Genomic DNA, 13,748 nt, shown 5'->3' with positions numbered 1-13,748 from the left:
GTGTTGAAGATAAATGGAGACTGAGATTATATAATCAGCTTTGCCACCACATAATTTTCTAGGGCATGCAATTAACTTTGCTGGAAGGAAATACTTTCATTTATAAAATCAAAGAATTCACATGAATTGACTTTCAAGTTCCTTCCCGTTTTACAGTTCTGCTTCCATTACTGGTTCAGGATCATATCTCTTTCAGAATCCTTTTTTTTTTTTTTTAAATTTGGCTTCTTTGTTTATGTCTTCCTGAATATATAAAATAGGCACAGTGTAACCCTGCAAACATAGGCATCAATCTAAATGTAGGAGGGGAAGGAATGCTATCAGTAACCACACTTAGTTTGAAGCTTACTTTGCATCTATATATATTTTTAATTTTTTATTAATCTTTATTGTTGAGATTATTACAGATATCCCTCTTTTTCCCCCCATTTCCCCCTCCAACTGGTTCCTGCCCTACCCCAGGCCTTTGCCACCCTATTATCTGTGTCCATAGGTAATGCATATATGCATGTAAGATCTTTGTTTAATCTCTTCCCACCCTCCCACCCTCTTCCTCTGAGAATCATCAGTCTGCTCCATTCCATGCCTCTGATTATATTTTATTCACCAGTTTATACTATTCATTAGATTTCTTATTTGTTTATTTTGATTTTTAGATTCAATTGTTGATAGGTATGTATTTGTTGCCATTTTGTTATTCATATTTTTTTATATTTTTCTTTTCTCTTCTTCCTTTTCTTAAAGAATACCCTTCAACCTTTCATATAATACTGGTTTGATGGTGATGAATGCCTTTAGCTTTTTCTTGTCTGTGAAGTTCTTTATCTGACCTTCAATTTTAAATGATAGCTTTGCTGGGTAGAGTAATCTTGATTGTAGGTCCTTGCTATTCATCACTTTGAATATTTCTTGCCACTTCCTTCTGGCCTGAATAGTTTCTGTTGAGAAATTAGTTGACAGTCATATGGGTGCTCCTTTGTAGGTAACTAAATGCTTTTCTCTTGCTGCTTTTAAGATTCTCTCTTTGTGTTTAGCCCTTGGAATTTTAATTATGATATGCCTTGATGTGGTCCTCTTTGCGTTCCTCTTGTTTGGGACTTTTTGTGCTTCTTCAACTTGTAAGTCTATTTTTTTCACCAGGTAGGGGAAGTTTTCGGTCATTATTTCTTCAAATAGGTTTTCAATATCTTCTCTCTCTTATCTTCTGGCACCCTCCATAATGTAACTGTTGGTACACTTGAAGTTGTCCCAGAGGCTCTTTACCCTACCTTCATATCTTTTGGGTTCTTTTTTCTTTTTGCTCTTCTGGTTGGGTGTTTTTTGCTTCCACATATTTCAAATCATTGATTTGATTCTCAGAATTCTCTACACTACTATTGAGTCCCTGTATATTATTCTTTGTTTCAGTTAGTGTATGCTTAATTTCTGACTGGTCCTTTTCTATTTTTTTGGAAATGGAAGGTTTTGGAGGTTTCAAGAAGATTCTTGAGTAACCTTATAACCATGGTTTTTTTTAAATTCTATATCCAGTAGTTTGCTTTTTTCCATTTCTTTCATTTGTGACATGTTTCTTTGTCTCTGCATTTCGGCTGCTCCCCTGTGTTTGTTTCTATGTATTGGGTAGAGCTGCTATGTCTCCTTGAGTTGGTAGAATGGCCTTGTGTAGTAGGTGTTCTATAGGGCCCAGTGGCTTAGCCTCCCCAATCACCTGAGCTGGGAGCTCTAGGTGCACCCCTTATGGGCTGTGAGCACAGTCTTGTTGTAGTTGAGACTTGATTGCTGTTGGTGTTACTGGGAGCAATTGACCTCTAGGACAATTGGCTATGAGAACCAGCTGTGACTACAGTGGGAGAGCTGCTATGCAGGAGATACCCCTATGGAGCAGGACTGGCTTCAGTGGGCTTTGGTGTTCACTGAGTTTGCCCCTTTGAAAGTGTTGCTTATGGATGTGTAGAGGTCTAATCTGGTATGGTCTGACACTAACCACTGGGTATACTGGCTATTGGGTGTTCAGGAGGTGCAAAGTCAGCCATTGCCTAGGGCCACCAAGCAGGGGCTACAGAGAGATCTGAAGATTCATCCTCTTTGACTCAGGTTTGGAAGGCTGTGAAGCAAGGCAGGCTGCTGCTGGTGCCTGCTCTTGGGCCTTTTATTGATAGGCTCCCTGACCCAGCTGCAGCTTGTTTGAGATTTTAGCCTGAGCAAGGACAGGCCATTCATATGCAAAAGCTGCTGCACACAGCTTTGGTGCGGTTGTAAATTGGATGAGGCTGGGTGTCAGGGAATCACCAGGATGGAGCAAGCAGAAATGGCTGCCAGTCAGCCCTGTGACTGGGGAGGTCCCAACATAGAAACAATGATCCCTGCGAGCACCTCCATCTGGAAGAAAGCTGCCCCCGAGTTCCTGCCCCAATGCCAGCCAATCCAGTTCCTCCTTCTATATGTCTGTGTCCTCCAAAGCCTTGCCCTGGTGCTGGAGCTCAGAGGAAGCGGGACCTTGTAAGTTCAGTTCATGGTGCTGGCCTTTTAAGAGGAACAGCTGGGTCTCCAGCAGCCTCCATGTCACTGAGCCCCAATCCACACTGGTTTTTACACCCCGTAGTTCTTATTGCCCATAGGAACTTCTTTTCCCAGCTCTGGGACTCTGGGCTGGGGTTCTGATGTGGGGTTGGGACCCCTTGCTCCTCCAGGCAGCCTCTGCTGAGACGATCTCCCTCCTGATTAAAAAAGCAGCCCCTGTGGGTGTGGGACCAGCCTGTCTTGCGCCTCCTGATCTCCTACCAGTCTCAGGGTGCTTTCTTCTTTACTTCTCTAGTTGTAGGATTTCCATTCAACCAGCTTTCCAGTGGTTCTGGATTCTGTATTTTAGTTGTAATTGTGATGTGGTTGTTGGAGGTCACGAGTATAGGCGTTTACCTACACCACCATCTTCCTACTTTGCATATATTGATTAATTAAATCAGTGTGCTAATATTACTGTCATTATTTTATGACTTAAGTAGTTCATTTATAGTTTAAGAAGGTGAATACAGGGTTGTAAAATATTTTACATTTAATTTCTTTTGCATCAACATATTTTATATTTACGTAATATCCATTTTTCATAAGTTAAGATAAATGTATCAATAAAATAAAAATACAATAATTATACCTATTTCTAAATAAGTATGTTGCTAAAAAGTGTATCTTCTTTGCATTTATCTAAATTGAAGTTTTCATGCTATGTTCATACATTTACAACGTGGGACAATATCTGTATTGAGGTACATAAATATTGTGCTTACTAATAATTTTTTATTTCATTCTGTTCTTCTTTCACTTTCCCACAGACTTGCTGCTTTCAAATAGCTGCATTCCCTTTCTGGGTTCATCAGAAGGACTGGATTTCCAAACAATTCTGTTAGATGAGGAGAGGGGCAGGCTGCTGCTGGGAGCCAAGGACCACATCTTCCTGCTCAGTCTGGTTGACTTAAACAAAAATTTCAAGAAGGTCAGTTTATTTATATATATTTGCCTGGATGCATTTATTTTCATCGATTTCTTTCTCCCTCTCTGCGTTGTTTCAAATGCCCTGGTGTCAAGTGCAGTAGGTGATTTACATGTCAAAAAGAACATACTGTCTTTGATATATATTTTAGATTTTTATGGCTTTAAGTACATATATATGTTTTTTGTTAAGAATGAATGAGTCTGGCTCAGTGGTTGAGTATCAACCTATGAACCAGTAAGTCATGGTTTGATTCCCAGTCAGAGCATGTGCCTGGGTTGTAGGCTCGATCCCTGGTGGGGGGGGGGGGGGTGCAGGAGGCAGTTGATCAATAATTCTCTCTCATCATTGATGTTTCTCTCTCTCTCTCCCTTCCTCTCTGAAATAAATAAAAATATATTTTTAAAAAAGAATGAATATAATACCATAACCTTTGAAAATATGAATGGAATGCATGAAAATGTAATAACTGGATAGTACTACATTATACAGTATGAATGAAAAGTTTTGGATTGTAAAGCTAGCAAATGAGGTATTCATCAAATATTAGCATTTATATCCATAGCAATTTTAGTAAATAAGCAAACTTTAAATTGATAGTGTGACTGTGATAGCAATTTAACACCACACGTTTTCTCCATACTCCCATTTTATATTTGAACAGGTTTCTCCTATGGTCCAGTCACACTCAGATAGTGAAAATTAATGATGTCTTAACTATGGGCTCATTAAGAACAATCTTAAGGAAATATATACTACTTATTACAAACACAATAGGCAATTGCTGCTATATCCTACTTTTCAACTAGTACTGTGATACCCAAAGCAAAGGGTACCATACCTTAGGCCTTGTAATTATTATTAGCTAGTACTTTAGCAAATATCAATATCTATGCAAGCAAAGATAGATACCAAGACTAGAAGGGATGGAATGGCTGATGAGGAGACATACTACATGGCCTATTCTGCATCTATGAGGGATCTTTGTTGTTTTTCTTCTTTTCTGGAAGTATTCCAAAAGAAGTACTAGGCTTAGGGAGGGGGTGAGAGTGAGGTTGAGCGGGGTCAATGGGGGGTGAGGGTGAGGGGCCATCTGTAATACTTTCAACAAAACAGATAAATTAAGAAGAAGAAGAAAAATACTAGGAGTCATCGCAAAGTTTCAGGTTAATAGAGACTTCCTTCCATTCAAAAAAAGTTGTTGATAGGTATGTGAGGATTGTGTGGCCTCATTAGAATGCACCTACAGTGACCACTTTAACTCAACTCTATAATTTTGGGATGATTTTGATAATTAAATATTAGTTGCTTAGTTATTTGAATATTATTAGCATTCAGGGCTTTAGTCTATCCAGGGAAAATATTTATCTCCATATGTATTAATATTGATTAATTAATCTGCATTAGAAATAATGGCTTTATTTTTAATCATTTTAAATTTTAACTTTTCCACAGATTTCTGAGTGAGATTCACTGAAGGAAAGGGAATTCTTATGAATGCTCAGATTTGATAAAGAAATAGTCTTTGAATGCAAATGTATATGCATGCATTTCACGTAATCTGTATTTCTAGAAGAAAGTGTGAGAGCTAAAATATTGCCAGTAGTTATTTTGGACTTGTTTTAATACAAACACACTTGTAAGCATATAAGGTTACCTTATTTAAAAATATATTATTCTATAGCCTGTATATTGTTTACAATAAAATGAAATAAGCAGTTGTTTATGTTCTGGAATTCAAAAAGCTTGCCATTATTCTCTATTCCATTTATTTTTAAGCGTATGCTTTCTTTTCTTTAGGACATTTTTAAGGACTTATACTTTTAGGAGAGCCTATAAATGGTATTAGCTATATCTCAGTCATCAGTAAATATCTTAGAGTATGAATCTTTTTTAAAAGAGGCCAGAGAAAAATCTTAGTCTACTTTGTTATATTGCTTTAAGAGATAGTAAATAGCTAGCAGCATTTTTTCCAAATATGTCTCAGTATAATAGCAATAAAGCAATTCATACTTTTAAGGGAATTTATTCTTGTGCTATTCTCTGCCTTTAGGGATTGGAAGAAAAAGTCCATTTATCTGAACTGAGTGTATTAGATCATTGCTTAAAATAAATTGTGATAGCACAATTTCCTTCTGTGACTATTTTAAGCAAATTGCTCTTTGGCCATATCCCATGCTTGAAATGTGCTAATATTTAATAAAATAAATATTTATGAAATATTGACTTCCCTTATGATGTTATTGAAATAAATGATTATTTGAACACATTATAAAATTAGGGTCTGTGCTAGAGATTTTTGGCCTAACTGATATTTTCTTGATATTTCTATAACATGTATAATTCATAAAGGGGTTATGCATGTAAAGTACGAATTGTTTATGTAGGTACCCACCTTTAACATTTATATAAATCACTCCAGTGCTAAAAGGTACTCCACAGCAGCAAGTAAGTGTCAAGATGTAGTTCTTCAGCAGTGTTTAGACCTACACGGTTCGCATTGGCTCAGTGCCGCTCGGCAAAAATCCAAACTACTCTGCGGAAGAAACCACACAAGTTGGGACTCTGTGGGGCTGAAAGATGTTCTTTGTACTCCTTAGAGTGAAAGCAATATACAACACATAATTTAATTAGGAGTGACTAGTTGGGAATATTTTCCACTGGGAAATTTATAAATTTTTAATATTTTTACATTTTTATTGAATTTTGGGGGTGACTGGTTAATAACATTATATAGGTTTCAGGTGTACAATTCTATAATACATCATCTGTATATTGTATTGTGTGTTCACTTCCCCAAGTCAAGTTTCCTTCCCTCACCATTTATCCCCCTTATACCTTTTTCTCTCTCTCCCCACCCCCTTTTCCTCTGGAAATCACCACACTGTTGTCTGTGTCTATGAGGTTTTTCTTTTCTTTTTGCTTACTCCATTCACCTTTTTCATCCAGCCCTTCAACCTTCTCGCCTCTGATAGCTGTTAGTCTATTCTCTATCTATAAATATGTTTCTATTTTGTTTATTAATTTATTCTATTTATTAGATTCCACATTGGAGTGAAATCAGATAGTATTTATCTTTCTGTGACTGGCTTATTTCACTTAGCATAATGCTCACCTGTTCCATCAATGCTGTCCAAAAAGGTAAGATTTCCTTCCCCTTTGCAACTGAATAGTATCCCATTGTGTAAATGTACCACAGCTTTTTTATCTGCTCATCTACTGATGGGCACTTGGGCCTCTTCCAAATCTTGGCTATTGCAAATATTGCTGCCTCTTCCCCGCTCTGGTGCTCTGGGCTGGCAAGCCTGCCTTGGGGTTGAGACTCCGTGCTTCTCAGGGGGATCCCTCCGTAGCTGAAATATCGCTCCAGAAACTTAGCCACTGTCCATCCATGGGACTGGGAACAGCCCTTTTCATGTCTTTGCCCTTTCTACCAGTCTCCGTGTGGCTTCTTCTGTAAATTCTTGGTTATAAGACTTCTCGTCAGCTAGTCTTCAGTTGGTTATTCAGGATGATCCTCTGGGAAATTAAATATATATATATATATATATATATATATATATATATATATATATTCTTATATTTAGGCCCAGCCAGCGTGACTCAGTGGTTGAGCATCGACCTATGAACCAGGAGGTCATGGTTTGATTCCAGGTCAGGGCACATGCCTGGGTTGTGAGCTTGATCCCCAGTGTGGAGCCTGGAGGAGACAGCCAATGATTCTCTCTCATCATTGATGTTTCTCTCTCTCTCTCTCTCTCTCTCTCTCTCTCTCTCTCTCTCTCTCTCTCTCCTCTCCCTCTCCCCCTCTCCCTTCCTGAAATCAATAAAAATACTAATATATATGTATATACATATACATATACATATATATAGAATATTTTCAATTGAAGTATCAAAATTCAGGATATATGTTTACTTAAAGTTTTTGTTCAGACAAGACTGTACCTATTGAAATGTGATACCTTACAATTTAAGCAGCTTTTCTAAATTTGTTCTGTAAGGCCTCTCTTAGTTAAGGGATGCCCTGTGGTTTCCTCTCTAGGAAAGGTTTGGTGGGACAAATATGGACATTTATTTGACATACCCTTCCCCAACATTAGACCACATTGGAGCCATTAGCGACCCCATTCCAAGGGAAAGACATGGATCTGGAACTGTATTTACCACTCCTGACTATTTTGTTATAAGTTGAGTTCCCCCAGCAGCTAACTATGAGATGAAGACTAGCTTATAGGATATTTTTAAAGTTGTGTTCTTGGAATCAACACATGTGAGAGGGTCACTAAGGAAATCGTATTAGACAAAGGGAGGCTGAGCTCTGATGCAATTCCAACAAAAGCTTCAGTTGACAGGCCAAGCTGATAAAGTAGCAAACATTTCAATATTTTCCTCTAGAGTAAGTGATAATACCATTATTTTGCTGGGTTTATCTTATACAAGAGAATCTCTATTTTCTCTTTATCTAATCTATTCACCATGACCATCAATGTTATCTCTTTGAAAAATAAAACTCTTATCATATTTCTTACCGGATTACACACTTCTGGCAGTTCTTGATTTCTGAGGAACTTGAATGAACTCCAAATTTCTATTGCCTTCTAAGGCTCTTCCCAACATATTTGCACCCTATATTGTTATCCACTCTTCATTGTCCCCTCACTCATACTTTATAGAGATGGAAATATCATCTGCTTGATGTTATCAAGGACCCAGTTCTTTCCTTTTCTTCTGTTGCCATTCTTGGTGTTGGCATTATCCTTAGGTTGGTATCAAGATGCCTGGAACAGTTTCATGGATCGCATGCAAACAAGGAAATGCAAGGAACAAGAGACCATCACTTATTATATCTCTTTTTTACGAATCTTTTGAAAAACCCTCCCTCACATCTTATTGACTAGAAGCACATCAATTCAAGCCCTTACACTCAAAAGAGGGGTCGGTGATTACAAGGTGGGAGAAATGTTCAGGAAAGCAGTCACGTTGAGCGCTACCCTTAGTGAGAGGAAATAGAAAGCAAGTTTTCTGAAAAATATAATTTGTTTAGGGGACTAATTTTTTCTCATTAATGTAGGTTACCTGAGGCAAACATGAAAGTTTTCTCAGCCAATCAAAAAGAAGAGTGTGTATTGTCTATTTGAAGAGAATTATCAAGATTCGTTGGTACTATAAGGAAATTATCTGTAAGAATTTATTTTTCTTTCAGGAGACAATCTTGGAAAGTATTCAGTGCAAGTAAAAATCTTTGAAATAATTTATTTTTCTCTACCCTACATGGTAAAAATTGGAAAATCTGCTAACCTTGACAAATACTTCTCTTGCTTATGTAAGTTTATTTGCTCAATAAAAGTTCTCTGTTATTTGTGTGTAATCTGCTGCAGATCTCTTCAAATGTACTGATATCCTGTAGCTTTTGGCAATCTCACAAAAAATATAGGTATGCTTTTTATTTCTTCTCATGGATGGCTATTGTTGTATTGGCTGTTGTCATTTTTATTATTTGACAACCTAAGGGAAAAGAGGTCAGTGCCACTGACCAGTCAGGCATTGTGTATTTTAAAAATTCTTGAGATATGCCAGTTGAAATGTGCTGGTTTAAGTTAAAGAAACTAGATTTCCCTGCTGTTGCCTTCAATATCCTACCCCGTCTCTAAGGTCAGAGGAAATATATATAAAAAGCATTTTAATAGTCCTTGAAAAAGTTTAACAGTAGATGTACATTTACATCCATTTGTCATTCACTTATAAGTGATGCATTAGAAACCTGTTCAAGGAAGACATCATAATAATGAAAGTATTTGACATTTGTACAATATGATTTAAGGACCAATGATTTCTTAACAAATGCTTTTAAACTACATGCCATCTGTCCCTGTGACTACAAGTGGACGTTCTCCACTTCAGCCAGACTTAAGTAGTCCTAGCAATAATTCATATAAAATTCAAGGCCCTCTCTATGTAAACTTCAGGAGTAATATATACAAGTTGAAAGTCTCTCCCTCTTTTTTTAATGAAGTCACAGTTGACAATAAAAAAGAAAAAAAAAAAAAGAAAAAAAAGTCCAGCATTCTCTGTTAGGTTATGTTACTTAGTTGAGCTTCTGAGTTAATGAATTGTTGGGATCTTTCCATCTGAAAATGTTACTCACTTTGGAGCCAGTTCATGCATGAGTGGAAAGAGTTGCTGAACCAGGATGTAAGCAAACGGGTCACAAAGGGAATGATGTATTAAATGAAGCACTGCTTTTGTATCTATTTCATTCAAACATTTGTTTCTTGGTTTTCTTTCTCTTTTCTTCTCTCTTTTTCAAGTGGGCTATAGAGGCAGATGAGTAGACCAATGAGAAATAAACTTACTCTGAGACTACAGTTATTATTTATTTCACCTACTAATCTAATCACAACTGGTATGTGAACTCAGAGTAATAATAAACAACTTTATTTTACTTCCTGTAATCCCTTTCCATTCTTCTCCTGGGCCAGTTCTATATCTTCAGCTGGCCTGTGGCTTTTTAAAAAAATGTATAAGTATGTTTTTATTAATGAGAGAGAGAGAGAGAGGAGAGAGAGAGAGAGAGAGAGAGAGAGAGAGAGAGAGAGAGAGAAAGAGAGACCAATGTGAGAGAAAAACATTAATCAGTTGCCTCCCCTACCCACCCTGATTTTGTATTAAACCTGCACATGGGTATGTGCCCTGACTGGAAATTAAATCAATGACCTTTCAGTGCACAAGACAAAGCTTAACCAACTGGGCCACACTGGCCAGGGCATGCCCTTAGCTTTTGAGGTCACTGTTAAGTAGTACAAGCAATTGGTATTCATCAATTAAAAAGTCCAGTCTAATGTAATAAAACTTCCAACCTCATTTAAAATTGAACCTCCTCTCCCTCTACCTGTCCCCGCTTGGGCACACCATGTGAGGGGGGGTCCCAGCACAGGGGAACGTTCAGAGGCTTCTTCTTCTACCGAACGCTCCTCCTTTTCCCGAAGCTTGTTAACCACAGTGCATGACCCCTCTGGAGTCAAATCAGGACAAGGGAAGGGGGGAGGGTTCAGTGGAGTGTCTACTGTCATTGTCTCAGGGACCTCTCAACTTTCTGGCCTTGTCAGATGTTTAAGGGTAACTTCTTTCACAGGCACCTTTGTGAGTTTTTGGAATTTACACTTTTTGGAGTTCTATTCCTTGCTGTTCTCTGGATAAGGGTGACTGCATTTCTCCTCTGACTGGTATGTTCTCTTCGTTCTCCGACAGCAGATTGCAATTTTTCCAGGTGCTAACTTCTGAAAGCTTTTCTCAACACTCTTCAGTAGGACCTAAGGTGATCTCATGCCATCCAATTTTTAAGTGAGCATGGCTCCCATCTGTTCCATAGGACATGCCACATGCGTTTTCCTGGGCACACTCTGGAAGTTCAGGCTGATAGCCATTATAGCCATTGAGCCTGTTCTTTGTTTTCATTGTAGCTTGTCAGTCTCTCATCCTTTAGACATTAGTCCACAATGTCCCGGGAACTACATGTGCAGTATCAAGTGCTTCTGAAGGTCCCACCAAAGCCCCTTCCCTCTCACCTACTTCTCCCCGTAGGGATAGTAGGACACATAATACATCTGTCTCAGATAAAACATCCTCCTCAAGTTTCCAACTATTTTATGGTTTGAACATGGGTGATTCTTGGCCACCTACTTTGAAAATTTGTGTATCTTGAGCTTGCATCTCATTTTGAATTTTTTTCTCAGCTAAAACATCTCTTTTAAAATCTTGCTATACTATAAAAGCCATAAAATGAGCACTCAAAAGAATGTTTGCTCTACCTCCAAATGTAATGGGTGAGCTCATTGTATATCATTCCTGAAGTGTACACAGTGGAACCATAGGAGTAACCAAAGGGAGAATGTCAATATTCTTATTTATATTGTTTACTCTTCGGCTTTTAATAACTTCAATCCAAACATTTGCTGTTTTATATCTTGTTTCCCATACTTTTCAATAGTTTTATTTTGTGGGCCTTCAGCAAAGCTGAGCTATAACCAAGCGTCTAGATAAAAAGTGTAGGACATGTATTGATCCATTTTTAAATAATCTTCAAAATTAATCTTTAAATAGTTTACTGTCGCTTTGAGATAATACTTAGTTATCTTTATTCCTTTTTATTTTGTTAATTTAATTTTTTTTTGTTTGCAACTGTCAACATTGAATATTGCACATAAAATATTCAAAGAATTGCTATGTTAGCTAAGCAAATGTAAAGATCTTTAAGTGGGCCCCACCCAACGAAAACATTCCAGCTAAACTTGTGGTGTTAAAGGCAAAAGCAGTATAATACTTAAAATTTTTCTATTTAAAGTAATGTACAATTATTTTTAATGTAAAAAATAGTATATATATATATATATATTTTAATTTAATTTAATTTTTTTTTTTTTTTTTGTGGAGGTGGGGAGTGTGTGGAAAGGAAGTTTTCTTACTGGTTTTAAAATGAGAAAACAATGTACCAAAGTAATATGTACTTTATATAGTCCACTATTATGGAATAACCCGAGACAATTTCACCTTGCTAAAATTTAGCTCTTCACATTTGCTTAAGAACTTCACTCTGTTGGTTATTTAACAAAAAATTAATCAGAATTATTTAAGAGGAAACATTGGATAAACTTAAAGATGAATTTGGGCACTTAAAGAGGACTGGCTTTTTTTATATAGCAGAATGTTTTTAAAAAAAAGTAATTTCTACGTTTACAAGTGTTTTTCTTCTACCTAGCAATCAAAATGTAATTATTCTGTTATTTTTCTTCTAACTTAACATGAAAACTAGGTATGTAATTATAAAAAATTAGTCAGATTATTTGAAATTCCTCAAACTTTGCTTATTTTAAGGCATTCTTATTAGTAAAATAACTAAACTAAGTTAGTATATAATTTTAAATGTAATAAATTTCAGTGGAATATTCAAACACCCATATCTGTGTAGCATGAAAAGGACTTGGTTATTTTCTGGTCCTAACGGAACTCTAAGACAAGAGGGTTTTCATACACGAGGATCCTGGACTTGCTTTCTTTATATTGAGTATAAGCAGAAATGCTTTTATAAATCAGTAACTCACTTCATGGTGACATTCCCATCTAATGCCTTACCCTGTAAGTCTATTATGTAGGGGGAAAGATTCAGAATAAATATTTTATTCTAAATCAAGTTATTGATAAAAGAAAATTGCCATCCTTTGCATTCTTCATTAACACATGACATTAAGAAAATGTAAGCACTTGGGAACCATGCGGACATCCCCATAAATTAACTTTTGGTGTAAGGCACCCTGCTTAGTTTCATGGTGATTAATCCGCCCTGCTGCCTGCGGAGCACGTGCTGCCTGACATCGCAGAGGCGAAACAATCGCCTCGGTCATGGATGTGCAGGCTCCCCAGCGCGGGTGCCGATGTGCAGTCCCATCTGGTCACTGTAACTGACTGTCAGGATGCCGTCAGACTGCTCCCGCGCCTGCCAGGACTCTGACAAGAACTCCGTCTCCACCGTAAGGGAAGCTGTGCAGGTCACTCCGCAGTAATGAATGAATACGTACTGTGCATGTGGTATACTGTGCCCGGCGCTGAGGACGGTAGGAAGGAGAAGCAACGTCCCTTGTCACTCAAGAACAGTGACCGCCGAACTTCAATGAGTCATATCTTCCTTTAGTGGTAACTGTGAACCGTATTCCTTACGGAATTTTGAAATCTAGCCACAAATAAAATTGCACCACAAGTTCAAAATTACCAATCCATTTGTGATGCCTTAAAATTTATTTTAATTGGGGTGGTACACTAGCATTTCTCCGACTTTCTTACAAGACATGCTTATTGAACTCCCTACTGTGTCCCTACCATTCTCTTAGATGCCGGGGAGATAGTGGAGAACAAAGCCATGTAGGCCTCTTTTCATGGCGCCTCTGAATTTGAGGGGAGTGGGAAGAGCGGTTGATGGAGAAGAGAAAAGGAAGCAAATAAGCAAATACCACTTAGTGTTAAGTGTTATTTTAAAAAATATAATAATCTTGGGAAACTACTTTAGATTGGTCTTCGGAGAAGGCCTTTCTGGAGAGGTGATATAAACATGGACACTTACAGGAAGGGACCGTCCAGAGGCGTTCAGATGTATGCCAGAGAGAGCAAGCTCATCCTGAGGCTAACACTGAGATAATATTTGAAAATGCAGCATGAGCTGCTAATGAGCAGTATGGTAGGGACCCGAACTCATGAACTTGAATTCCAC

At 37.5% G+C, this 13,748-nt stretch overlaps 1 protein-coding gene across 1 annotated transcript in view; it reads left to right on the top strand.

Annotated features, from left to right (window-relative positions):
- Window positions 1-13,748, top strand: part of SEMA3D (semaphorin 3D) — a 193,951-nt gene that overhangs the window by 86,095 nt on the left and 94,108 nt on the right. The window contains exon 3 of the mRNA XM_081102746.1: window positions 3,330-3,490. Coding sequence (XP_080958872.1) covers window positions 3,330-3,490 — 161 coding nt within the window. The remainder of the gene's footprint in view (window positions 1-3,329; window positions 3,491-13,748) is intronic.

The sequence above is a fragment of the Myotis nattereri genome, assembly GCF_964212035.1.
Source record: "Myotis nattereri genome assembly, chromosome: 11".
NCBI classification, from domain to species: domain Eukaryota; kingdom Metazoa; phylum Chordata; class Mammalia; order Chiroptera; family Vespertilionidae; genus Myotis; species Myotis nattereri.
This window is presented reverse-complemented; position numbering and strand designations above follow the sequence as displayed.